A 22,520-nucleotide genomic window follows, 5' to 3' on the forward strand; every position below is an offset into this window, starting at 1 on the left:
TTTGAAAAACTGCCAAATAATATGAAAGAAACTGTTGTGAATGTAGTGCAGCAAGGTGGCAAAAGAAAAAAAGTCATTGTACGTTTGTTCTAAGTGTAAGAAAGGTTTACATACCAAGTGCTTTCCTATTCACAAGTGTTAGTACAAATTCTACGCCGTGCCTTTTTATTATTCAATATCTTTTGTTCAACTATAATAAAACTTTGTAATTTAATTATTCTAAACTTTTATATTATTACAAGAATTTAGATTTAAATAAAAACCCATTTGGATATTCATAACTAAATGATAGGACAAATATATTGCAAAAAAACATTTTTGGCACTATTTGACATTAAGAAAAAAAAACTTTTGTGCAGTTATTTGTGGTTCAAATGCAATAGAACTTTGTATTTTTATTCATTATAAAGTGTTGTTACAAAATATAATTTTGGATTTTGGGTACATATTTTTTTGGATACTGGCAACTACAGGATAACACAAATTTTTGAAAAAGTGTTTTTGGTATGTAACATTAAAAAAAATGTTTCTGCATGTATGTATTTATATATGTATATTTTGATTAATGCGTGTGATAGAGAGTAATGTAAGAGTTAATTTAAAAAAAGATTTATAAAATTCCATCTATAAATAAAACTTTTATGCAATTTTTAGTACTCAGTGGGAGTAACATATTCTTAATTCCGTTTTAATTCATAGTAAAAAATTAACTCATGTTTTCAAAATGAAGAATATGTCAATGTCAATCCCTCCCATCATATTTCACAAACTTACTATAAAGATTTGAAATCCTTATCACCAGATGTTTTACATTGGGCCTGATCATAAAAAGAACCAAAATGACTACTTGAAATGTCTGTAATTTCTAGTGAAGTGACCCAAAAAATTGTTTTGGTTCTTTCTCTGTCTTCATCATGGGTATCTTGAAGGATTCCGAATATTATATGTAAAATCTGTACTCACAACACAAAATCGACCGCAATTAACGTAGGGCAGTAGCGGCGCGCGTCGCGATCTTCGATAAAAACATTATTGGCTCCACTTCCCTTACTTACTTCCCTTGTGAGCGCAAAATTCCCAGACAGAATAAACAGATTTTTGTTCATTTCCTGTGCACTTTCGAATATTTGCTAATAGTGTTTGTTATTTTATATTTACATTGTCTATGCCACATGCTGTTTGAAGTAACTCAACTACCCCAAAGAAAACAGTCTCTACCGGGCGGACTACATTATTTAACGTAACGGAAATTACGTCTCTGATTTTGACCAACATTGATGCATGAACGTCTTCTGATGAAATTTTAACTACATCGACATAATTTTTTGATGAGTGGTCAATACAGATATTTCAGCAATGTCGGTACCCAAAGTTAAACATTTTTAGCACTCAACGTATTTATAAAGTTTCTAAGAATTCTGTATAATATTTTTATTGCAATCTAATTCATTCAAAATGAAAAATAAAAACATATCCACACATTATTGGTGACACCAATATTGCGATTGTAAAGCTGTAAAATTTATATTTCAAGAAAGAAAACAATTAAAGTTAAGGTTTTAATGAATTATAATATTTTAGGCAAATGAGTCTTTCATATTAATGAGCATAAAGTTTTATAAACCTTCACCTTCCTTTTAATTTATTAATGAGTTTTGTCTTTTCCTTTGCATATAAATGATGAATATTTGGAAAAGTCACAGCCTAAACAACTGCAATAGCTAACAACATTAATATTTACTCGATTATTATCATAATTCGAAGCTCATTATCACGATTCGAAGCTCAAAACAATATCGTTATTAATATATTTGAAAACATATACATGCTGCAACTATATTATTATTTTTAATGGTTTATGAAATTTATAAACATACGATAACCATCAATACTCGTATTATTATTATTATTCATTTTTATCTTAATCATGAACAATAACATGATATTATTAAACTCTAAAATTCACTCACATTATTAGCCAAAAGTTATTTGAGAGTATTTTAGGATAAGTAAAAGGGTATTTGTAAATTTTCACTTAGTTCATTTAACGCGTTATTCCTAGGTTTGAGAAAAAACAACTTTAAATTTCCATCTTCCTCAAAATGTTTGGATATTTTAATTTATTCCAAAATATGGTGTAAAGTACAAGAATGCTGTAAACCACAAGAAATTACCCATGTCACTCTTTATAATGTGTAACAAATACTTTTAATGAGGGAATCAAAAATAATTTAGTTGAAAGACAAGTTTTTACTAGTGCTATGGCTAGTGATATGTAAGTTTTGTTAAGTTATTTAACCATATATAGATAACTCTGCATTAAATAAGTAGTATCTTAATTAATAATTAACTATATACTTTCGTAGTAAATTAAGTATATTACAATTTCAGACTGATTCTTACTGGTAATAGTAAGAATTAATCTGAAACTAACTTTTCATCGGTAGACAGAACATGCCTGCTTGCTGTGTGTTTGCCTTAGATACTCCACTTAGTTTATCCATACTTAAGCTTTCTTATTCCCGAATAGCTAATTCTTGGCAATTATTTAAAGTGATGTGGTTTCAATGAAAGAGTAAATGTGTTACTAATTGAATAAATGAATTTATTTCCCATAAGTACAAGCAGCAATACAGTATTGAAAAAAGCGAGAAATTAATCCGGCCACTGTATCCAGTAGCGTGACCAGTTGAAACTATACAAAATATAAAATACATTAACATAGTATATCATAGTCTAGCATTTAGAATACTTATAAAAGAAAATCGCCAACTGTAACATCTGTGAGTTCAACTACTTACAATAATTTGGAAAGAAGAAAATAATATTAGTGGATGTATAAGTAATATGATGTAAGTTAAGTAATACATGAAATTAATTGTAATGAATATGAAAATAGTTATCAGTCAATGAATACATAAAATATTTAATAATAAGTAGGTAATAAATATGCCTAATAAATGGGTTAAAGTTATATCTTATTAAGTTATAATTTTATGAGAGTGTTATAGAAAAAGATAAGCTGATGCTGACGACGTCTGTCAAGAAAAAAGCAATGTTACATTTGTTTTAATTATTTTGAAACAAAGGACTCTACATGGGTTTATGAAAGTCAAAATTTAAGGTTCTATTTTAAATTATCCTCAAGTTTCGGGTAGACGTTTTACAAGAAACATGCAAAAACGCCAATATTTTAAGCCTTTTAGAAATAGAAGTATCGCCCCTTCAATATAACCCTCCTTTGAAAGCACGATCCCAATGAGATTGTAACATAATTTGTGACTGGCCTACAATTCAAATTCAAATTACAACAAATCTTGACGAAAACTATGGTTTCAACAAAGCTACTTTAGTACTGGACACAAGGATAATTTAAACGGCTCCTAATCCTAATGCAACAAGCTGGTAAATATTTATACATTGCTAGATACATAAACATAAAAATATAAGAATAGAAAACATAAAGGTAGAAAACAAACCATTTTTTTTCTGCAAGTGTTTCATCTAAATTATTCGTTATATTATTAGAACTAATTTTGGAAATATTGGTCACCCATTATGGAATCCTTATTATTTATAGTATAGAATTTATAATTAAACAAATAAACAAAATATTATTATTTTATAAAGAGCTGTAGTAGGTGACAATTTACGTTACATTTATTGTAAAGTTGAGATCGTTTTCAGTTTTAGAATAAATCAATACTTTTAAATACTCTAAAACTGTATGTTCTTCATATAGAAGGCTTATATGAAGAGTATATAAAAATTTATCAACTAAGAACATTAACACATTTTGTTTTTTATATTAAAAAAGTAAAGTGTATTGTAAATAATTCATAAGTGATATCGGAAAGAGATTACCTTTCGGGAAGGAAAGAAAGATCCATTATCAGATCCTGTCAACAAATTTAATTAAAACTTTCACTTTAACTTCGTTCTTTTAGCCACCTCCGCTTATTTCACGCTTTCTGACTAATAAGCTAAACAAAATGTTTTTTGGAGCTATGCTACAGTATTTTGTGCAAAAAATATGTACTCCTCAGCGATAAATGTCTTCCACTTAAAACAAATATTTGATTAAAAGTTTGAATATTTAATAATAAGCTCTTAAACTCATTCAATAAACCTTGTCCCAACCACAATGTATGGAAGTATAGTATACGTCATAAAATAATTATATTTAGGCTCACAGTGCTAACTGCCTTAGTTAACATATAAGTTTCTTCGTTTACGTTACATAAAAATATTGCTTACTTAATATACAATTCTTGAAATGTACCAGTGTCACTGTACATATTATTCAACAAATTTTAAACCAAAACTGAATATGTTATTTCCGTCTGCCTGTCTTCTACAAGATATCTCGAGGATAAAAATAGCTACTGACTTAAAATATGGCCGTTTATGGTGTATATCCATTATATGGAATTCAGTTGAGCGTTAGAGAAGTATATATTTCAGTATATTGCTAGACATGATTGACTTATAGTTTTAAGCGTTCTATAAGGTTGCATTTATATACCCTATAGGCACGATTGAGTTGGATGATGGATCGTGTTCTCCTATGGGAATTTGGTTTTAGTAGAATCTAACGTTCTGCGTAATACCTGTATGTCTAGACAGGATTAAGCTATAGACTTTGATATTTTTTATATTTTCTCAGTAGTTTAACAAACTCCTCTTCTTTCCATTTTTTCTGTCTCCTGTTCTCATCAGAATATCTTGAGAACAAACTGATATAATCACTTGAAATATTGCATATTTTGCTATTTTAAGAGGATAGAAAAAATTCCTGTTCCGTTTGTTGTTTGACTGTCTAACCGAAGTATGTTCTCATGTATAAAGAACAAAGATCTAGACTTGAAATTTTGAATGAAACTTCGGGAAAGCTTGTTACAATCATTGTTTACAGTTCGTCTAGATTAGTTATCAGTATATGTATAAGAAGTATTTAAGTAGTACTTGTAATAGTTTTGTTTTTAACAAACTAGAAAATATGAGCAAATGTCATTACTAAAATTATTAACCAAGTAATGAACATTTAAACGAGTATTTTCATTATTTTACAGCAGATATACTCGTATATGTGTTGTATTGATGTTACAGAGAAATGACAATGAAACCAAGATTATTCTAAATAAATTACATTGTGTAATGATACCTTGAATTAAGATCAGGCACATGTTAATTAAACCAATTAGTCGCTGAACTAGACCTTAACTAGGTGGAATGTAATGAATGTACATGTTATGTCGATGGCAGAACTACGGTGAGTGTTCTCCTGGTGCATCATTACGCGTAACATGTGCAAATCTGTGTTATTTACTGCATAGTTTCTGCAGAAAGGCCTTCCGTGTGGTGTTATAATACAAAGTAAAGGGATTTCTCCTTTTATCACTTTGTTAATTTGGTATACGGTGAATTTGTAATTTTAAACGAAGAATAAGAAGAAATTAAATTTAGAAATTTACATAATAAATTAAAAACATGTCTTATTTTGATTAGAATAGATTTGTGTAATCCGTAATTACACAAAATCCGGAAATTCGTTTTTTGTCGGGTTTCGAATAGTCAATACCCGTGTAGGCCTACATTGAAAGTTTACTTAAAGGTTTAATTAGCCTTTTCTCGTAATGAAGTCATTGTAATAATATAATACAAGATTTATGCATGTTATTTAATCACCTCAGTGACGACAAACCGTGGGAGTGGATTGCTTGTGCATGATGAAACCGGACTTCCATATATATAGATCTTAAACTATTTTATAGGTTAATAATGAGTGTATCTTTATTTTAACGATATAGTTAAGATTTTTAAAGCTACATTAAAGGTTTAAAATGATATATCATAATTGTATAGGGCAAACAAGTAGATATGTACATATCATAAAGAAATAATTTTGTTCTTTATTAATGCCTACTTCAGTTGCTGCCAAGGAATAACTTCATGAGAGACCAGGTTATAAATGATGTATAAGCTTTTTCTTACCAATGCTTACAGTTATCTATAACAATATTTTAAAGCACGTGATACTGCTTTAATGAGATATTTATTTACATTTATTGACACTTGACTTAAAAACTATGGTTAGTATTGTTATGTCAATTCATTTATTGTCAAAAAACTAAATGTATGGACAATCGTAAAGTTACATGTATATACGATGTGACATATAAAAGTAATAAATCAAAAAGAATTAACTATGTAACCTAAAACAAGGTAAACTAATTATTGGAGATTTACATTTTTTCTCTTCTCAGTATTTTTGGTATACACTTTTTAAGTTTATTCAGGAATCCCTTGTCATCAGCACCACTTTTCAAGTAAAGAGGCAGAGTTACAAGACGAATGCAGGTACAAAATCTCTGATTTTCAAATAATTTGGTTTAGTGGTAGGTATGATAAGGCCATTTCTAATTAATCATTAAATGGTAATTATGACTAACATTGTTGAAGTTTTGTGGATACTCTTATAAAAGGAAAGACGTTGAAAAATTTAAATAGACAGGAAGATCAGAATATTGTTTTGGGAAAGATGTTTACTGCGCACGATTTGATTTGAAAATGCTTCTTATAGATCTTTTTTGCTGGCGGAAGATGTATTGAGTTTTTGTACACTCAGTTCCCCATATAGGCCACCCATAGGTAGGTTAAAGATCCATAATAGGTGAGTAAAATAATTTTCTCATTAGGAGAACGAGACAGTTCCTACATTATAAAACATTGTTTTCGAAGCTTTGCCAATATGATTAAATAAGTTTAATTTAGGAACAAGTAAAATTCCCAGATAATTCACGTTTTTAGAAGGAAAGATTTCAGTATTACTTATAACATTTATATATATATATATATATATATATATATATATATATATATATATATATTATAATATTTAAGTTAGAGTCATTAACATTTTGATGTATGTCATTAATAAATAGCAAAAACCCCCAAGAACCCCCATAGTCCCAAGAACGGAATCTTGTGGGACTCCAGTTTGAACCTTCCGTTATTCCGATAGTTGTTTTCTCAAACAAGCCATAGCTTCAACAAAGGGTATTTCAACACCTTGTTTCGGTTTAATACATAGGATGAGATCCAATAATGTGCTTTCCCTCTGAAACCCAAGCATTCTAGTTTACTAAGCAATAATGAGTGGTTCACGACATCGAAGGCTTTAGTAAGATCCAAGAATAAGGCTAAAACATGGTTCTTGTTATCCAATGAGTGCGAGACTTGAGACAAAAGACAATAAATTGCATTGACAGTAGAAACTCCTTGACGAAAGCTACATTTATTTTCATACAAAACACATCCAAGAGACAAAATAATTGAGTCTAATAAGCAGTAGCTCTTCTAGGATAAAAAAATGTTGATTGTACTGTTTTAAATAATTAAGTGGTACTTCGTCGTGAAACAAGCAAACAAAATAATTCTTGTTATTGTTACATCTAGCCTAACAAGTTCCAACTCACTGTGTTAGACGGTAGGAAGCGAAGGCAAGATATTGGCAACTCAATCGTCAATCAAGCCGCTGTAATACTCAGTAACGCCACACCATTACGTGTAGCTCGCCTGGAGAGGTCTACACTTGACTCTACAGGATATAACAAGTTCCAACTCACTTTGTGTTAGACGGTAGGTCGCGAAGGCAAGATATTGGCAACTCAATGGTCAATCAAGCCGCTGTAATACTCAGTAACGCCACACCATTACGTGTAGCTCGCCTGGAGAGGTCTACACTTGACTCTACAGGATATAACAAGTTCCAACTCACTTTGTGTTAGACGGTAGGTCGCGAAGGCAAGATATTGGCAACTCAATGGTCAATCAAGCCGCTGTAATACTCAGTAACGCCACACCATTACGTGTAGCTCGCCTGGAGAGGTCTACACTTGACTCTACAGGATATAACAAGTTCCAACTCACTTTGTGTTAGACGGTAGGTCGCGAACTGTGTTTGCTGACGGTAGGTCGCGAAGGCAAGATATTGGCAACTCAATGGTCAATCAAGCCGCTGTAATACTCAGTAACGCCACACCATTACGTGTAGCTCGCCTGGAGAGGTCTACACTTGACTCTACAGGATATAACAAGTTCCAACTCACTTTGTGTTAGACGGTAGGTCGCGAAGGAAAGATATTGGCAACTCAATGGTCAATCAAGCCGCTGTAATACTCAGTAACGCCACACCATTACGTGTAGCTCGCCTGGAGAGGTCTACACTTGACTCTACAGGATATAACAAGTTCCAACTCACTTTGTGTTAGACGGTAGGTCGCGAAGGCAAGATATTGGCAACTCAATGGTCAATCAAGCCGCTGTAATACTCAGTAACGCCACACCATTACGTGCAGCTCGCCTGAAGAGGTCTAGACTTGACTGTACAGCGTATTACAAGTAAACTACAGATCGATTAACTTATATAGCCCTATAGTCTAGACAGCTAGTTCTTAGTAACGGTGCATGGTATAGAAACGTGTACTGAAATTTTGTTATAATCATGATCAGAAATTGTTGTTTAAAATATAATTCTTTTGCGCTCTACCAAACTATTATTATTAAATAATTTATAATATATCTCTGATTCTTAAAATTAAACTTCAATAAAGTTCAGTGTATTCATGCTGTACAAAAGTATTCGGGATTCATTGGTAAGTAATAAAAGGTAATAGATAAATATACAATACGTTTCCTTTGATGTCCTGGTTTTATTATGGTTTTCTTCCTTATAGGTGGATTTTATAGAAATTTGTATCTCGAGTATTTCATAACATGGATAACAATTTTCACTTCTATAAAAAGTGTTAAGCAATTCTAATTAACATTTATTCTTACTTATATTTTTGAGAATTCCAAAGATTTCAAGAGCGTACCTGTTTATAGTTTTACAGGTATACAATTTAACTTTTATAGTATATTGTGTTGTTTTATAATATAACGTATATGCCTATAATAATTTTTATTTTATCATGAATAATTTAAATGTTTAAAAGTGTCATGACTATATTAACACACCAACATTGAGAGATATAGCACCATTAGTGTTATGTGAACTAAACATCTGAAGTAATAATATATTTCAATTTGACATTTTTAGAAATAACGGCCACATGTGACATTTACCTTTTTGCCGACTGAGCCAGAAGGTATATTTATTTGTTGTTAAGTGTATCAAAACTATAGTAGTATTCTTCTGATAAGAAGAATAACTTCAACTTGTACCGCGTATAAAATGAGAACTTTCAAAATCTGTTTCATAATATAATGTTTCTTATTATAGCTTGGTAATAATCTTATAAAGGTATTTATGGAAATTTGAAAGGCAAACACAGTGTTCGGACTACATTAGTTTTAAATTTATAAGTCTTGGAATTTTAATTTTATTAATAAATAAATAAGGTGTTTGAAATATTAAGTACATTTGTTAAACGGCATGTAATAATATTAAAATGTACTCTTTTAGCAAGTTTGCTCTTGTTACTTGAGGATAATAGTTTGACTCTGAATTGAGCCTTAGCTGAACCGTTTCGTACTGGGTTTCGGTTGGTGCAGATCAGGAAATCTGAAGGAATTTATTGGTACGGCTTTGATTATGGGTGAGTAAAATTTTTTGTGATTTACTTCAAATAGTTTTCCTGGCCGGTACCTAATTTAAAGATTTTCTGGTTATATTATTTCAAGCAGTAACGCAAGACTAGACTGCACCTTTAAAAGTAATCCAGTAAAAAAGAATAAAATCTTTTAAGTAAATACAATACATGTATTTTCCTGTGTGAACAAAAAATTCATATTTTTAATATTTAAGATTATGTAATTTTGAAAATTAATAAAAATTCAATTTGTAGAAAGTTTTATTTTTATTTAAAAAAATGAATTGAAACAAAACAGGAACTGGACCAAATCTCACAGTTTGCTTTTAGCACAAGATGAAAAATAAAACTTAGAGAATAATTTTAATTTGATATATTTTATTGATAACTTTAATTTTAGAAGAGAACAATTTTTAATTTCATTTTATTTGAATTTAGTCACATATTAGTGAATGGTTTGAGTATATAATATTTTAATTGAGTATTATGAATATATCACCATCTAAGTAAACACAATTAATCCTATATTTTTAACAACTACATGTATTATATAAAAAAGTCTATAATAGGGTTTTCCGACATGGCAACGCACACAACAGTCTCGTGTCAGATGTCAGCTGCAAGCTGCCCGTAATTTCACAGTTCTATAACTGTGCTGGTTTACCTGTTACAGGAATTAATACTTTTTAATTGTGCGTATAGGACAAAATGCATTCAGTGGGACACTGACTTACAATAATTACAATTACGCAGCTTCATGAAATATGGCAATAAAAGCATTAGGTACTACAAATTTTAAAAATGTATGAAGGAAATCAACACATACGAGCGAAAAAGTTACTTTAAAATGTACATACTTTCCTTATATATAAAAAAATCGTATACAATAAATACACATTTTTATAATTTCGTATTAAAAATAGTTTAAACTTGTTCATAAAATTCGTTCTTTGAATAACTAAAGCAAATCAAGATTCAAATACTACAATCAAAATCAGTATTGTTTGAAAATGTTCTGTTTTGAAACTTTCCTTTCCAATCGATAGACGTTACATACACTTATTTTATACTGTTATATATAACCTCTATATATAAAAGGCAAAGCTCTCACTTACCTACAGCATAGACATTTGGAATTTGGCACACGTATGCCTCATGACAAATAGAAATAGTGTATGTTATTAACTCCACTTATAGGGTTATCTATTTATATTAATGTAATGAAAATAATATTAAAGGGTTTTAGTTATTTTCATTACATTAATAGAAATAGTGTAATATTTTTAGATAGATCAAATATATACGTGGGTTGAAATGAGGTTGAAACTCCTAAAAGGTCTTTATTTTGTTTTTCAACTTCTCAATGCCATAGATAGGAGTGTGCATACAAGTATCTTGTGCTCTCATAGGAAAAAGAAAATGTTTTCATGAAGTTCAACCACACATAAGGGAAAAAATTGCGTTGAAACCCCTAAAATAACTATTTTGCTATTTTAAACACTCTATATGTCTTAGAGTGATAAAGTTTTATACACACGTGTCTCATTACTTTAGAATAAAAACAAAAAGCATTTTCATTTAGATCAAAGATCCATTAGGGTTGAAAAGGGGTTGAAACCTATAAAAAATCCATATTTGTTTAATTTTCCGATAACCTAGAAAAAAGAATTAAAACTTATTAGGCCTTAACTCTTAACACACATTGTAAAGATTTTTCATGGCAGCCAACTATAGTTAGGGGCTGAAGTAGGGTTGCGCGTTGATTTTTAGTATATGTTATTTATAAATTATAAACCTTCGTACATCTTCGATGACAATGTGGTATTTTTTGGTTTGTCCTTCAAATGTCTTAACAATTTGTTTTATTTAAGTAAAATTATATTTGTAATAGCTCAGCCTTTATAAATACGTGCATGATGTGTTGTTTTGTATTATTATGTCTCCCTCAGGTTTCACGGTTGAGCAATTATTATGCACGGTTGTACAAACACTTAATTATAATACCATGATATATGAAAAGTTGCCATCATATTAAAGCAATAAATTTATAGTTTCTTGTGATAATGAATATGATTTATATAAGTTTAATATAAGAATAGCTCTTAGATGATATTTACATTTCTGTTTAATTCGTACAACAAATTTAATTGTGAAACCGTGTGTTTATATTTTTTAGGGAAGGTATTACCAGGATAATAATAAAAATATTACCAAATTCCTCGTTATTAGAAACGGATATTCAATTTATTAATAACCATCTACGATAAACAGGGATCATTTATTTCATAAAGCATATGAATGCATAAAACTTTCAAAGGATAAATATTAATTTTTATTGTTAGTGTTATTAACAGTTTTTACTGTATACAGTTATATTGAAATGATATACTATTAAATTAAGATATAAATAATTCCCTGTTGATATGGAATGATATGTAAGATAAAGGATAGTTGTCCTATAACAGTAACCATAACTTAACTCATCGTTATAAGAGGACATTCTCCAGGTGCCAGAATGACACACCAAATCGAAGTCTCGGGATAACAAGCTGTTTCTGCTCATTACCATATTTCTTTCGTCGCAATATTGGTAAGTTGAGAGTTTTTATTATTGTAACCAGACCTTCCTTTACCTTGTCCTCATTATAAAATAAACGTTTTTGGAAAAACCATAAACGAAGTCGAAAAAAACACATTATCTATTAAAATTATCTCTAAAAACGTTCTTCAAATAGTATTCTGCAATAAGGAAAGTGTTATAAAATCGTCATAAATTATCAACTAACATTGCAGTACTGGATAACCTAGACATTTTTAATAGAAAATTGTTGTTTCTTACATTTAATAAAAGACATATCGGTTTTGTGGTGTTCCAGAAAGAATGACGTTGTTAGTACAGGCTTCTACAATGTATTATAAGAATTATACGAAAATTCAAGTGTTAAATAAAGTCCGTTGTGATATGTAGTCTACTCAAGTAAATTGAGTTGTATTATGTATCAACTTTACGCCAGTATACTGTTTCTCATTAATTTCTCCATATTCTACCTAATTGTTTTACGTAGTGGAAATGCATTTATAAGCAGAGTGTAGGACTCGCCCCGTTCAATACAGGGAATATACACTAAACCCCCTACGGGGCGCGGAGATCCAGACCGGAAACCTTTCTCAGGATTACTTCATACCTAGCTGCGTGTCTTGCGCCTTAACAGAATCGTACCACTTTCTGGGAGCCTAGGAATCAGTCAGATAACTAACTCTCTTGTCTTTTCACGCGAAGAACAACGCGGACGAACGCATAAACGTTCTTCCACCTGTTCTCGTTTCGCAGCATTGCCCCTACCACGTTTTCTGCCGGGACATCATCGAAAGTGGAGACACGCATTCTCTTGTGCTTGGTGAAACGGCCACACTCAACAAATATAAGCGTCATCATCGTCTTCCGAGCAGTATGCTCACCAAGGGGACCCGACTTTCACCATCCGGTGAATGTACTTCATAAAGTAGTCGTGGCCCGTCAGGAACTGTCACAGGTATAAGTTAAACTCCCAGTGGCTGCGGTACATTCAGGGCTCTGATGAGACGAAAGGTCCAACGACCGTCGGTAATCTCGACCCATCTTTACTGCCAAACCTTCATGGATACTCTCCTAGCTGTTTCCAACACTTCTGTTCACCCCTGCTCGGAGGCAAGGTAAAAGATCGCCCATTTCTCAACAGCGAGCAGGTCGAGTGTAATAACTCCGTCCACAAACATGGCCGACGCAGCTGACACACTGTGTTACGCGCAGGCGATCCTAAGCATGATTCCCAGCACGTGCTCAATATACATATTGTTCTCATGGCATCCGCCACACTGTACAGAAGCTTAACGTTTACGGTGGACATAAGAAGTCGTCTCTTGCTTGTTCTAGATCCGCCTGCATACCCCATCAACCTGCTGGCGTTAGAACCCTTGCTTAATTGCTGCACACCATCTGGATGTGTTCACACCACCGCAAACGGCGATCGAGTATCAAACCGAGATACTTTGACGTACTCTGAACCTTGAAGAAATCCACAGTTATGGGAATCACAGTGTGTATTCTCCGTCGGGTGACCATGATGATCTAGATCTAAGCGGCCGCTAGGTCGAGTCTGTGGCTTCTCATTCAAGAGATTTCCCGAATCATCACCTGATTAAAGCGTAACTGGACCAACTCCGAAGTCCTAGCAGTAATGACTGCGGTTACATCATTTGCTTCCCCACTAAAAACACATCGTGCGGCATCTCGAGGTGCAGCAACTATCGTAAGGTACATTCCATAGGTGAAGACCGAGAATCGACCCCTGCGCCGCTCCGGCGGTGACCATCCTCGATCTACTGCCGTCTTCTGCCTCGTATGACAGCACTCTGAGGTTCCGCTAAACAGTTCTGCCGGTTGGACTTAGCATTGACAAGTTATATATACTATCTAATATTTGTATTATTATAAGGTGTAATAATAGGCTTTATGCGTACATTAATTTTAAATATTCTATTTAGTTTAATGCGATTTATAACACTTAAACCGTGTGTAATCGCAAACCAACGAGCGTTTTATTCCATGTAACAAATTATAGATGGATAATTATAAAACTGACAGGATTGAAACAACTTTCGGAATTGCTGTGAACATGGAATTGACAGTCTATAAAGTGTGCTGTGTGCCAGCAATTTGACGCGAAAATAATATTTATAATATTTACGGTATGAAAGTAAATTTAGTTCTTTTTTCAGATAATACAGTATTACCTTTTTAAACATAAAACTGAGAAATGTATAATGCCTTTTCAATTAGTTGTATACCTTTGTTTGCACACAGACACGATGAAAGTAGTATGCCTACTACACATTCAAACAACACAAGTGCCTGAATCGTTCGATACGTAGCTTAGAGAAATAAAGGCTGCATGTAACTTCACTCCTCTTCCTCTATTTTCTATTGCTTTCTCATTAACTGAAGTGTTATTTGTTGACAAAATCCTTACTACTGAGGATCTTTAATGATAACTGAGTTGGAGTTTGTCTAGGCTGAACAGCATATCCAGGAAACCCACTTCTTTTGACCAGAGTATATATTAATTCCAGGCCATTCCATTCACACGTGCAAAAATTTACGCCTACGGTTCATTAGACAAGGTTTCTTATTTCGACTTAATCACACTTCATGTGATGGTTTTCAACCCTGAAATTTCTAATAATTTTAGAATTCCACTGTACTATATTTTCTACCCTATATTCTTAGAAATAAAAATTGTTACACACAAATCACTCACGTGATCTGAGCTTTAATTTGGGTACTATCTTTAGGGATATTTTTATTTTTTCGCCAGAAGTGCGTGGTGACGCCGAATGCGTCACCAAAGGCCACACTAGTGGGCAGGGGCATTTTCGATCGGTAGTTTTTCCCCTTTCATGAACATCAACAAATGTCGAAAAAGTTTGACGATCTAGAATATGATCTGAGGTCGTGAAGTATCGATAGAAATGCCCCTGTCTATTTTATTACGTGATGACACACCTGAAAGGTGGGGTGAGCTGTGGTGGGGTGAGCTGTGGTGGATGATTAGGAGGAATGTACCTGCGCTATTGTATTGCGTGATGACTCACCTACAAGCAGCCCCAAGTACTCCTTCTCCGAGGATATAACTCCTATCCTATATGGTCACATTGGAACTTATGCGCTTTCTTCGCAAATATGTATATGTGCATATTATTTCTCACAACAGGCTGATTGCCGCCACGCTGCCCCGTCGCCTCGACTTGTCCTCTACGCTCGATATTAACCAGCACACCGCCCTCGTGAATGCTTATATAGAAGAACTGGCTGCTAGGCACCACATCGCTGTCCTAGATATGAACAGACTACAGCGGAAGCACTTCACGAGGCACGGGATGCATCTCCACACTAGAGGGAAATGGCAACTGGCCAGACCCATCGTGGAGGCTGGCGGGTTGAGCGCCTCGACTGCTGCAGCCAAGAAGGCAAACTTTACAATCAAAGAAACGTCAGAAAAACATTTTGAAGCACTCGGGGTCAAACTTGAAACAAACAAATCAAAATTAGTCGTCGTAGGAATATACAGGTCTCCTGCAGGAAACGAAGGCGGTTTCTTTTATAGTTTAGAGCTTTATTTACGGACCTGGGTAAACAAAAAAATTACATTCTGATGGGTGATTTTAATGTTGATGCACTAAACAACAATCACCCATCTACCAAGCGTTTAGTCGTTTTGCTAAGATCATTTGATCTTTAACTGTTGGTGAAATCTCCAACGAGAGTAATCACTAATACTCAATCGGCTATTGACAACATTATTACTAATATATCTGATGTCGCAGTGACTGTGGTCAATACAGCAATCTCTGACCACTATGGCCAAGAGACTATTATCAGAGGTAAACTATTCAAAAAAGAACCGAAAATTCCCAAAACAATAAGAGACACAAGGCCTGGAAATATTGCTCTCCTCAACGCCTCCCTTTCTAAAGAAAAATGGGATTTTCTAAATTCGATACAACCGGTAGAACAGCAGTTTAAAACTTTTAATGAATATTTAAATTTCCATTTCAACACCTGTTGTCCTACTAAAACAGTTAAAATCGGTACAAAAAAGACGCAAAATACTTGGATTACAAAAGGCATCCTTGTTTCAAGGGAAAAAGTTTTTTTTTCAGAAATCAATAGAACCACGACTAACGAACAATTTAAAGCCTTTTTCGAGTTTACAAAAGAACTTATAGGAATGTAATCATTGCTGCGAAAGCATATGATGTTTCTAAATTAATTCTTTTTTCCAAAAACATTTCCAAAACTGTCTGGGACATTATAAACAACAAAAGTCGCGAAAATAATCAAATAAAAGTCCAAATAGGGGATAAACTTGTGAGTGATGCCTCAGAGGTCGCTAGCGAGTTTAATAGATTTTTTGCATCTGTTGCTGGTGGGCGAGATCCTCGTTCATCACTTCCACAAGGAAACCCCAGGCGTAGACAGAGCCCAGCAACCTCATTGGTGCTGGCTCCTATGTTTGAGGAAGAGATTAATCAAATAATTCAACAACTTCCAAACAAAAAGTCTAATGACATTAATTTTATGTCAATGTGGCTCATAAAAAAATGCTCAAAGCATATAGTGAAGCCACTGACCAAATTAGTTAATCTATCGTTTCTAACAGGAGTCTTTCCCTCTCTCCTAAAATTGGCAAAAGTGCATCCAATTCATAAGAAAGATAACCCCAATTCAGTAAATAACTATCGGCCTGTCTCTATTTTGCCTTTATTGAGCAAAATATTCTAAAAACTTTTTTTGTCAAGAATTCTAAATTTTTTAAACAAACACAACCAACTTTCAGACGACCAATTTGGTTTCAGAAAGGGAAAGTCGACAATTGACGCTATAGTGAATCTTGTCGATATGGTTGTAGAGGGAATTGAAGGTCATAATCACACATTAAGTGTATTTATTGACCTTTCAAAAGCATTTGACTGTGTAGACCACAAAACACTGCTTGACAAATTAGAATCCCACGGCATTCGAGGCGTGCCAATTTTATGGATTAGTTTATTCCTAAACCATAGAACACAGGTCGTCCAAATTTCGAATCAAATTTCAAAACCTACTGCTCTGAGATATGGAGTTCCCCAGGGATCCATACTCAGCCCAATTCTTTTCCTGATATATGTTAATGACATTGAATCATCACTACTGCATGGAAAGCTTGCGCAGTACGCAGATGACACGACTCTCTGTTTTAGAGGAGGTACAAAACAAAATTTAGAAATACAGACCTTTGTTGACCTTAACAATTGTGTCCAACATTTCAATAGCCTCAATCTTAAAATAAACTCATCAAAATCAAATTTCCTAAACTTTTCAATGCGCTCTATAGATATTGAAAGAGGTCCTGCTGTTATGGTTGCAGATACATTATTGGAAGAAGTCTATTCTTCAAAGTTCCTTGGAATACACCTTGATCGAGGATTGACATGGAAAAGTCACATTGATTATGTTTGTGCCAAATTATCCTCCGGAGTTTATGTCTTAAGATCTTTGACAAAATACTGCCCAAGTCAGGTACTGATTACGGCGTACTACGGGCTAATTTATCCCCACCTTTCGTATGGAATCGTTTTGTGGGGAGCCTGTGCAAACAACCATTTTATGAGAGTTTTCAAATTACAAAAAAAGCAATTCGCATTATCGCTAATTAAAACTTCAGAGAGTCGTGCAGGACAGCGTTTAAAAATTTGCAACTGTTAACTTTGCCATGTCTCTACATCTTAGAAACAACCTTACATTGTTTGTCTAAATGTGCCTTAACTAGAGGACGAGACATACATGAATATGAGACAAGAGGCAGAGATAACTACCGTTCGGGAATGCACAGAACGGTGGTTTATGAAAATTTGCCTTCGCAGGCAGGTGTTCATTTTATAAACAGATTGCCAAACAAAATTAAAAATGCCTCAACGCCCAAGGTGTTAAAAACTCGTATCAAACTCTGCCTGGCGTCAAACGCTTTCTACAGTGTTGATGAGTTTCTGGCATTCAACTGGGAGACCACGCGATGAGGAAACTGACTCCAGCGCCGAAAGTGGGCGTAATTGGCATGGAATGAATGGGGAGTGAATGTTTGAATGTTGTAAGTTAAAATGTGGCCTTGATGTGGGATGAATGGAAAAAATTTAGACATGAAAATTGACGTTTGCTTTGCAATGTATATTGTCAACTGCAATTAAACGCTTTGATTTGATTTGAAGGCTGAGGTTGCTCCTGAAACCCGCACTGCCGTCCCACCGCTGCTGCCGCCGCCGCCGCCACCGTCACTGTCACCGTCACTACCGCCGCCTCCGCCACCGACACTGCCGCCGCCGCCGTCACCGTCACCGCGAACAGACTCTCTACAGCTGACTCCAGAGCCCCCGATGCCGACTATATCTTGTGACGACGCCACTAAAGGTGCATGCAAAATATATTGCTTTGAAATATCTTTGAACATATTGTTTGAACATATACTTTTTGAAATTTTCTATTAAGAAATAATAAAACTAACCCTCAATTATTAATCCTAGTTTACAGTACGTATGAATTATATATAAAACTAACACTAATTAGTTTTACATCTTTGAATTTTGTTACATTGTTTAAGCCATACTTTTTATTCAAAACCATTACCTTAAACATATTAAGACAAAAACATAGCAGTCTAGTAACTGCAAAAAGTATAATTTCATTATTACAATTTAAACACTCCTGGTAATTCCTCATATTTCCTCATACCCTCTAATTCCTTCATCCAAAAATAGTCCCTTCAGACAATCAATTGTTAACAGGAAAGCCTGCTAAAACAAACTAATAATCTCGCTTTCTGTGTACACATCGAGTCGAGCTCCTGCTATCTTTCCCAGACAAAGGCTTAGCGTAACGAGATTGTGTATCCTCTCGCAGTTCTAAGAAATAATGCACTACACTTAATCAGTTTCCGTTTCGTAACAAGTCTACAAAAAAGGTATTCACAGCGTTTTAAGAAATGGAGTAAGAATAAATTATATACTGCGGCATTTAGAGGAAGTATTTTTATACACTATATATGTATAAGATTTACAACAAACTTAAGTCATACTTTAAAGCAATCTTAAATACGCATTTCTGTTATGATATTATGGCTATTGAGATAACATTAGGTTTTTAAAATTAAAAATATACTATATAATAGGGAATAAAAAAATTATGGAGTGTTTTAAATTAATAACGTTTTATTGTGAGAAGAGCTCTTAAAACACAATCGTGGTATAGGAATCTGGTGATTTCGAATTGCAGGTTCTTGCAATATTTATCCGCATATTTGAAATACTTTTAACAATCTCGAGTTAGCTTCTCTAATACAGTTACAATTGGCTTTAGGTGCCATCCGGAGTTAAAATAAACAACCATTCTTAAAGGATGTGGTAAGAGAATAAAGGTGTCCATAGGTTGCAATGACTTTCAGGCATCAGGCTAACTAATCTGTCATAATACAAGTTTTCATCCCAGCAGTTGCAGAAAGAAGCTATTACATATCAAAGAAATGTTTAACTATTATATTTTAAATCTGAGTATTACGTACCCTGTGGAGGAAATAAAATGGTAATAGGAAAAATAGTGTCAGAAAATGTAATATAATATGGTAACTTATTGGTAATGTACATAGTCAGCGAGTCAGCTGACTGTACTGCTTCGCATTCAGTTTCAAATGTTTGCGCTCATATTTAGGCATTTTTGGTTCTATTGAGTAATATTTCCGACCCAATGTTAGGTTTTCCTTCTTGCCACTATCACGAAAATATGTCAAAAAGTATTAATTTGTGGCCAGTGAATCTTACATCGATCTCAGTATGTTTCATACCATAGTTGATTTTGCCTTGTTTCCCTGATCAATATGCATACACCGGTCTGAAACGCCTACTTCTGTGAAAAGGTAATTAAGGTGGGTTTTATAACAGTTATTAAACTTGTAGCAAATGTAATATATTAATTTTGTATTTCATGTCTGTACCAAGAACAGCAAACTTAATATTTTTACTAAAAATGACAGTGTTCTTATCTGGACGTTTTCTTACTCCAGTGGTTACAGACAATGTTGAAATAACAAGTATTGTAACTACTATATGCTGTGAAGATTACAAATATAAACAAATGGAAATGAATGGTTAAATCAATTAAATATATGGTCGTGTTGACATAAAACATTATTTACACGGACTAATGAAAACATTTAACAGGTTCTTTCAATACATACTATTATATAAAAAACTTTATCTTTATATTTACCCAATTTTTTCCTTTAAACCTTTACGATATTTACATAGTTGTTCCGCTATTCATGGCGGAGACGAATACAACAAATCATAGATCATTATATCCATCCCTGCTATTCTTGAATTTTAAATGGTGTTAGTAACCCAACATAGTTTCATGTATATAAATAAACAAGTTTTCAAATATTGTGAACAATTATCCCTATGATTTTTGTCCTGGGCTTAAGAAGCCGTCTCATGTTTAATATCCTGGTTGCCCGATTAACACCTCGTCGAAAATTTATTGACGCAATACTAAAACCTTAAAATATTATGGTTTCACTACGATAAGCCATCATCACAAAAGGTCAGTTCGGTTTTAAATCTGCTGATTGAAGACGGCTTGCCAACATGGCAACAGTATTCTCAGTATCCGAAAATTGTAATTGTGTTAACAATGTTCCGACTCAATCCGAACGGGAATACTTATTATGTTTTCACAATGATATTCAATAAACTCATTCAGTCAATTTTATCAACATCATTTCAAGTTCAAGAATTATTAATATTTCTTATAATTGATAATTGATAAGTTAGGTTGGTTCTTTTACATAATGAACATTGCGGTTAAGTCAAGATTAGGAACCTCAGAGCACGTGAATGTAAACATACATTTTATTTGAGTTCTTAATTATTGTGTTTATAATACAATTTTGGATTGTTTATAATCCTATATTATGCCACTTGGGGAAATTAAGTTTACTCTTGTATACTTAAACATTTATATCGCAAAAGCCACTCTGGAATCAAGTGAAGCCTGGCTCATTATACGACGGTGGCAGCTGTAAAAACGTGTCCCGAACAGGACCGTGTTGATCTCGGTAAACTTTCAACTGCACACTTCTTACTGCGAGTCTACCTGCACACCTATTACAAGTTTTCCAACTAATTATCTGTACAAAAATTAGTAAGCGGAAATCCTAGTATTACACGTTTTACATATATTCAACCAGCAATATCGGTTATTTGTTTTTCGCTGAGTGTTCGTATTAAAAGTACTTCGATATCCTTCAACGTTACTTTACAATAATTAGCCTATCTGTAATACGATAATAGTAATATCAGATTTAAAATACTTTAATCTACAAGGCACATCGTAGATATAAGGTTGAATGTTACAGTAGACTGGTGTGAGTTCTGTTTTAAGGACCAGCAGCCAAGAAACAGCTAATTGAAGCTTAGTTAGTGCGCAGGCGCGAAAAGATTGGGTTATACTCGTGGCAGCTACTACAGGAAACGCGATCCTTCATAAAACACCTTTACCGAAGTAAGAAGGTTATGTCATCTAAGTGCACGCAATCTTATCTATAGGTGTGGCCCACCTGCCGTCGAGTCGATACATTATATGATCTGTGATACGATTACAGTAATATTATTTTTAAAGTACTATACTATACTAGACATACCTTAGATATTAGGTTGAATGTTACAGTAGACTGGTATGAACTTTTTTTAATGATGCAACAAAAACTATTCCTCTATTCAATGCTGTGTTAAAAGTCATGTGTGCAACTGTCTTTAAAAATATCTTTGGACATAAAACTGCACACTATTGTATCTTATGTCAAAAATAGTGACGATTTAGCTTGGGAACCTTCGTGTATACCTGTAGAGCCGATATGTCGAGTACCACGAAGATTGTTATAAGGATACATCTTCATATTTGTACTCTTTCGTGAATGTTTTAAAGTGCTTCTGATTCAAGAGAAACACGTTAGCTCTGTTTTACGGAGCAGCATCCTCTGGGGGATGTACGGTACACCTTTGATTTGGGAATATGGAAACACAGCCAGATAAGTAGAGGGGCCCCCAGAAAATGTTTAATATATTAGGTTATAAAATATTATATTACGTTGTTTAGGGGACGGTCAGAGTGTCTAAAGTTTATAATAAAATCACTCCATCACCAATCAACAGTACTAGTTTTCTAGCTTATACTGGGATAATTAAAATCTTCTGCATCAAATTCAGTTTATATGCAGTTTGTTTAAGGGGAACACTGTTGCCTCCTTTACCCAAATGTTAATATTGTCATATATTGGCACCAGTTATGTAAAAACTACT

At 33.5% G+C, this 22,520-nt stretch overlaps 1 protein-coding gene across 1 annotated transcript in view; it reads left to right on the plus strand.

Moving 5' to 3' along the window:
- Nucleotides 1-21,638, plus strand: part of LOC124367327 (PC-esterase domain-containing protein 1B-like) — a 59,581-nt gene extending 37,943 nt beyond the window's left edge. Inside the window, exons 2-4 of the mRNA XM_046824097.1 lie at nucleotides 15,347-15,602; nucleotides 18,381-18,579; nucleotides 21,604-21,638. Of these exons, the coding sequence (XP_046680053.1) occupies nucleotides 15,347-15,602; nucleotides 18,381-18,579; nucleotides 21,604-21,638 (490 nt within the window). The remainder of the gene's footprint in view (nucleotides 1-15,346; nucleotides 15,603-18,380; nucleotides 18,580-21,603) is intronic.
- Nucleotides 21,639-22,520: the final 882 nt, after the last annotated feature.

The sequence above is a fragment of the Homalodisca vitripennis genome, chromosome 1 (assembly GCF_021130785.1).
Source record: "Homalodisca vitripennis isolate AUS2020 chromosome 1, UT_GWSS_2.1, whole genome shotgun sequence".
NCBI lineage: Eukaryota > Metazoa > Arthropoda > Insecta > Hemiptera > Cicadellidae > Homalodisca > Homalodisca vitripennis.